The sequence below is a fragment of the Rutidosis leptorrhynchoides genome, chromosome 1 (genome assembly GCF_046630445.1).
Source record: "Rutidosis leptorrhynchoides isolate AG116_Rl617_1_P2 chromosome 1, CSIRO_AGI_Rlap_v1, whole genome shotgun sequence".
NCBI lineage: Eukaryota > Viridiplantae > Streptophyta > Magnoliopsida > Asterales > Asteraceae > Rutidosis > Rutidosis leptorrhynchoides.
The window spans coordinates 140352263-140356218 of record NC_092333.1 but is presented as its reverse complement, the minus strand read 5'-3'; the positions used below and the strand labels follow the sequence as shown (position 1 = coordinate 140356218).

Genomic DNA, 3956 nt, shown 5'->3' with positions numbered 1-3956 from the left:
TATATATATATATATATATATATATATATATATATATATATATATATATATATATATATATATATATATATATATATATATATATATATATATATATATATATTTTGATCTAACTTGGTTCAAGCTCCGTGCCTGCAAGTGTGGCAAGTGTTGAGGGACTTGTATACAATACATATATTTTTAGAGGGACCAAGGAGATATTAAAAGAGACTTAATTTCTAGCTTTTGTAGTGTATTACTATGTCATTTTGTTTGTTCGTTGTTTTTGTATAGCATTATTTTTTTTTAAGCAAACAAACTTTTTTTTTAATAAACAAGAGGACAGATACAAACTGAACATATATAGTCATTTATATCTACAACCTCGGGATATATATGGATGGATATACAACAGCACACTACAAATGCAAAGGCCAACTATTAAATTATAAGAATGTTACAGTATCAGCAGCTTTTATATAGCATTATTAAAATACACCTTTACCAAAATGTTCAAAATCAGGTTTTTGATACCATCGAAGCCTAATGTAGGATCGACACCAACTACAACCAATCACATTTGCAAAAAGTAAATCAAACTCATATAATGATTTGTATAGACTATGGACAGTGGTTCAACTATTAACATATACTAACAGTCACGCCATTTATGGTCGTTTTGTGATTTAGTTGTTGTTATTTCATCATTTTAAACATTAGTTACATATAATATTTTGACATGCATTATTCAATAGGTTCTTTGGTGCATTGGTTACTAGACATCTTGATGTACAAAATAATCTGGGTTCAATTGCAATTTGTTATTTTTTTTATATTTTTTATTTTTTTATGCTTTGTAATTGCATATTAATGGTGGTAATGAACTATTGGCGTGAGAAAAACCCGTGACACTTTCAATTACTTAGATTTTTTATTTGTATAAATTATGTTAATTTTTAATTAATTACTATTAATAACATCATTAGAGGCAAGCTTGTGAATAATGGGCTATGATCTAATACAATAATATGGTTAATAGGCTAACAATAGTCTAATGATAAATATATGTGAACATCCCTCGTAGTTGGAACGGTAAACACGCTCAAACTAGATCTAAACTCGTCAAATAAAGTGGTTAGAATGCCTTTGGTGAAGATGTTTGCAGATTGGTAGCACGAGCGGTGGCGGAACCATATAATATACTCATTGAGTGCGAATTTTTTTTTTTTTTTTAAATCATTCACATTCACTGTAAAAAATATTTCTTCCATTAAAATACAACCTTTTAGGTCATGGCTTTTGGGTTGGGGGTAAAATCTGGAGGCTTTCGAGCAAAATATGAAGGTCTTCAGGGGCAAAATTAAAGCCTGAAAATTTCAAATCCACTAGGGGCAAAATCAAAAAATCCAAAATTTTATCACCGACAATTTCAAATCCACGAGGGAACATGAAGAACTCTCACTTGACCCTTTGTTACAAGATCTCGAACAAAGTAAATTTCAATCTCTATATGCTTAGTCTGTTGATGTTGGACCAGATTAGAAAATAGATACACAACCCTAACATTGCCACATTAGACATTGGTGGCAAAAAAAAGGGGACAGTGCACCTCGTGAAGCAAATTATGTATCCAACAGGTTTCAGCAACAACATTAGCAACACCTCGGTATTCGGCGTTGGCACTAGAACGAGAAGGGTGTGCTAGCGTTTCAGGGGACCACGACAACAGGTTGTTACCGGAAAAAAAAACGCAATAACCAGAGGTATAACGACGTGTAGTGTGACAACCAACCCAGTTAGCATCAGAGTAAGCGACCAAAGAGGTAGGAGAAGATGCAAACAATTGCAGACCAAGATCTATAGTGCCCTTGACATATCGAAGAATCCCTTTGAGAACCGAGAGATGAGGCTCACGAGGATTGTGTATGTATAAAAAATCTATTGTACTATATATGATAAATCTGAATGAGTAAAAGTGAGATATTGAAGAGCACCTGATGGACTATGATAAAAAGTGGGATCCTCCATAGGGGTTCCTTCATCAGGAAAGCTTGGAACTAATGTCAATGTAGGTCCTGCATGGGTTACAAATAAACATGTCGGCACACTCAAGAATCTCGAAGGCGTACTTCTTCCAAAAGAGAAACATCCAAGAAGTGATACGAGTGACCGAGATCCTCAAGAAGTAGTTCAATGGGTCAAGATCAGTCATCGAGAACCCCATGTGAAGAGATGTGGTAACCCGTTGAAGCATAACAGTGGAGGATGTAATCACAACAATATCATCAACATTAATATATTAAAAATAAGAACTGGATGCTAAACATTTATCGGGCTGCTATAGAGCTTTTTCTTTCTTTTCATGTTGTAATGGTATATGTTGGACAAGATGATGGCAAGTAAGTTGAAACTAGAAAGAAAAATAGCTTACACATATAAGGCTAATATTGGGTAGGTATATTAATTAGAACAAGCAGTAAACAAAACAAAGGGTAGATACCAAACATTCACGAGAGATTTATACTGAATAAAAGATGGTGCGATCGTGGGATTAATTAGGTAGATATGTTAATTGAAACTAACATAAAGGATTGACATTCGCGGCTGATGGTTAAAAACAGAAACCGATTAAACAAAATAATTAAATAAAAAAGAAATAAAGAAAGAAAGGTAGATGATGTGCTAGACGAGTTGCTTATGTTTGACTAGGGATAACCTACTGTAAAGCATTGATCGTATTATATTTAGATAGGTAGTAGTTGTGGGCAGAGACTACGAACATTTAGTTTTTTATAGCATGAGATGGTGGATAGGGAGGTGAAGATTTGACGGGCGGTATAGAAGCAGCGACATGTGACAACCAATTAGACCTTGACTAGACACGCTCTGATACCATATTTTAAAGTGTTTTCCATTGATCTCAAAAGATTACAACAGTTGATATATATAGATATGAACTATACCAACTATACTAATAATGAGCTATGATCCAATATAATATATAACTAATGGGTTAACAATAGTCTAATGATAAATATCTGCTAACAATATACAGCATTCAATATTCAGTGTGGTAAATCTAGTGTAAAATAATACTCCTTCTGTCATAATTTGATAAGCTTGTTTTATTTTATGAGATGTCATAATTTAATAGTTTTAATTTCAAAATAGATACAAATAATAAGATAAAATTAGTTTATGTCCTTGTTTTATGTATGTAAAACAAAAAAGTAAGTAAAAAGGTAATGGGTAAAATAGGAAAGTGAACGAAAAGTACAAGATGATGAAATTTCTTAAATGTTGTATTTTTTATCTGGAAACTATAAAATTGATACGAAAGGAGTAACATGTTAGTGCATATGTATGTATGGTGGATATAAAACAAAAGGGGAGGGTATATCATGATACAATTTGATATGCGCAAAGCACACCTAATCTTATTGTAATATACTTACGAATTCGTCCACAGAGAGCAGAGTTTAGGATTAAAAAGACTAATAATTATTCTAGAGATTTAAGTTGTAAAATGAGGGTTTTGATTAAAACCTAATTAAAACAAAGTAAACAAAAACAAATTCAAATGGAGAAAGGGGTATTCACTTAGATTCAATTCCCTATGATCTATATTGCTTTTGTTAAGAACAATGTAATTAAATCCCTAAGTATAACTCTCGTTAACCAAGTTCATTAATCAATTAGTAAGATAAGATGGTGTCCCTGACTTAGATACTAATTCTATCATCAAAGTGTCGATTTTTCACGTTGGTCTCCCAGACGCTTCTGAAGAACACAATCAAGCAATATTAACTACTCAAGATTAGGATTCAATTGAAGAGTAAATCGGCATCCCTATTTAGGCTTCATAATTACCTACTCAATTGATGGGATTAATTATTAATCTAATTACACCGGTGTCCCGCATGCAATTCAACCTATCTATTTATTTCTCAATAACCTAGATAAATTAATTGATCTAG

The 3956-nt window shown here is 32.3% G+C and overlaps 1 protein-coding gene across 1 annotated transcript; it reads right to left on the bottom strand.

Annotated features, from left to right (window-relative positions):
- Positions 1–1552: 1552 nt before the first annotated feature.
- On the bottom strand, positions 1553–2203 carry LOC139889513 (uncharacterized mitochondrial protein AtMg00810-like). Its single transcript, XM_071872460.1, has 3 exons — positions 2143–2203; positions 1974–2054; positions 1553–1866 (listed from the first exon to the last, which is right to left on the bottom strand). The coding sequence occupies exons 1-3, from the start codon at positions 2201–2203 to the stop codon at positions 1553–1555; spliced, it is 456 nt and encodes a 151-aa protein (XP_071728561.1).
- Between the last annotated feature and the right edge of the window lie 1753 nt (positions 2204–3956).

Excerpts from the sequence above, each read along its gene's own strand:
- LOC139889513 (XM_071872460.1), bottom strand. The coding sequence starts at position 2,203 with ATGGGGTTCTCGATGACTGATCTTGACCCATTGAACTACTTCTTGAGG. Across the intron at positions 2,055-2,142 it reads CTTGAGGATCTCGGTCACTC|GACCTACATTGACATTAGTT; the intron begins GTATCACTTCTT and ends TAACCCATGCAG. Across the intron at positions 1,867-1,973 it reads TTTTTATCATAGTCCATCAG|GGATTCTTCGATATGTCAAG; the intron begins GTGCTCTTCAAT and ends CGGTTCTCAAAG.